General features: G+C 46.8%; 1 protein-coding gene across 1 annotated transcript in view; it reads right to left on the reverse strand.

Annotated features, from left to right (window-relative positions):
* Positions 1-2,179, reverse strand: part of LOC108298431 (ubiquitin-like modifier-activating enzyme 1) — a gene marked incomplete at its 5' end in the record, with an annotated part of 15,853 nt that extends 13,674 nt beyond the window's left edge. The window contains 5 exon segments of the mRNA XM_017521101.2: positions 141-273; positions 382-472; positions 729-835; positions 1,778-1,912; positions 2,003-2,179. Of these exon segments, the coding sequence (XP_017376590.2) occupies positions 141-273; positions 382-472; positions 729-835; positions 1,778-1,912; positions 2,003-2,179 (643 nt within the window).
* Positions 2,180-2,222: the final 43 nt, after the last annotated feature.

Below are 2,222 nucleotides of genomic sequence, written 5' to 3' on the forward strand. Positions count from 1 at the left end.
ACTCCAGAGTTCTCTTTTTGGCCTTCAGTTCAATTTAGACTATGGATAAGTGTTATCTCTTGGCCTCTGGGTAAACTCCCATGAGACACAACTTTCCCATTGTTTCAGGCAATCATTTCTCATCCCCAGCCTTGACATGCCTAGGACTTTTATCTCTATGGGGTGGATGTCATTGAGTTCACTCATGCCCTGGACTTCTCTGAAGGAGACAAAGTCGCTGCTCTCAAACCCATGCCAGGCCTCATCCAGGCAGGTGACCACACCAGGGCTGTCCTAGTTGGAAGTGGAGTAGACTTTTAGAGAAAGGCCAGTGTGCCAGTAGATAGGCAAAACTATTGTTGCTCACCAGTGTTTCCCTGAATTCCTAGAGGGCCTCTTTACCTTGGTGATCAAAGAAACCATAGCACTGAGTGGCTGCTCCCCATTGGAATCTCTGAGAATCATGTCTTATCCAAAGTCACAGAAGAGTTGCCTGCAGAGGGGAGTAACAGAACTGGTGCCTCAGGTCCATATACACAGGTACTCTCTTTTCCCTCAAGGTACAATGAACTCTTGCAAAGCAAGCTCAGCTTATCAATAGCAGGAATCATATGGCACTCAGGTCAAACAGGGAGAGCAAAAATGCAGAATTTAGAATTCAGGTGACTGACTGTAACACAAGTGCAGTGGGAACCTCCTGGCCTGAGTTTGGCAGGGGTTGCGGGAGGAAGGAAGACACGGGCACTTACCCAAAGATGCCCCTGGTGTCTGCCACCACCAGCTTGATTCCATGGCTGTGACAAATCTCACCCACTTGCAGCTGGCTCTTCAAGGGAGTACTGGTAAGGCCCACCACCTATGAAGAGCCATAGACCTGGGCTGAGGGCCTGGTACCGAAATACAGTGAAGTGAGATAACAGAAGATAAAGGCTAAAGGGAGGGGATGGACTGGGTAGCTTCATCTAGGCTTTGCTGGTTTGGCCCTCATTTACAAACACCTGTAAAGCATCTATGCGTGTCAGATAAAGGGATACAGGGAAGAAAGAGTTTGAAGACCACTGAATCCATTTATTTGACAAACATTTGTGTGTCAGACGAACTGCTGCCTGCCCTCTGGTGACCTGAGAAACAAAAAGATGAATAACAGTGTGCCCATTCAAAGCCTCTATTGGTCCTCATCACATTCGCTGGCTTTAAATCTCAGGAAAAAAGCCTGTTCAGCCGCGGTGTTAGGGATTTCTCTTATTTTTTTTCCCCCCTATTCATTGACTTAAAAGTTGTTATGCTTATTTCAGGAGTTTCAGTACCCTTCTCCTCTGGGACACCTGAACACAGATCATCAGTACTCACTGCTCCTCCTTCCGATACAGTTTATTAAATACACCTATATGATGCTCTCCAGCTACTAGTCTAAGCTTAGCCTTCAGAAAACCTCTGTGAGGTTGACAGTGCTATTGTTCCTTTTCTAGAGACAGTAATTAAAGCAGAGATTAAGTGACTTGTTTATAGTCATACCATTAAAAGATATCAAGACTCATAAGAAGCTGGTACAATTCAGCTCAAGGTCATTGTTCACAATCACTATACCACAGTGTATAGCCACATCTTCCCTCGTGAAAAGGAAAGAGACCCCCCAAGGATAGGTCCAGAGTGTAATTCCTGCTGCATTCCTTAGCCCTCCAGCATGAAATGTGACACAAAGGGCCTGCCATTAAATCAATGTTAAACAAACAAACAATCCAGAGATAAGACTTGAAAAAATGAGGCAGGAGGTCGGGGGGGTAATGCCCCAAAGTACCTGGAAATCACTAAGAAAGTCCTCAACCAAGGGTCCTATGTAGGCGAGGACACGCACATAGCTATTGAGTTCTGTGAGGCGTGACTGTGATACTTCAGCTCGGTTTTTACCAATGTCCTCCTCTCGCAGGTGGATCTACCAGAGGATGTAGGAAGAGAGAACATAAGTGAATGCAGAGCTCTGGCAGACTGGTTCCTTGGAAAAGCAAAAGGGGCCACAGGTTACCTGGGAGGATATGTCAGCCCACTGGGCATTGCCCTGGTCATGTAAGGTGACAGCCTTGACCCCACAGAGGATGATGTTCTTGGCAATCTCCACACCTAGCCCCTGCAGGCCTGAAACCAGCACACTGGATGTCTGGAGATACTTCATTGCCTCATGATCCAGCACATACCTGGCAGGTTATGGAGGCCTCTGGTCAGGACAGGCTCATCCAACCCTATCT

Source organism: Cebus imitator, unplaced genomic scaffold, assembly GCF_001604975.1.
Source record: "Cebus imitator isolate Cc_AM_T3 unplaced genomic scaffold, Cebus_imitator-1.0 Scaffold959, whole genome shotgun sequence".
NCBI classification, from domain to species: Eukaryota; Metazoa; Chordata; class Mammalia; order Primates; family Cebidae; genus Cebus; species Cebus imitator.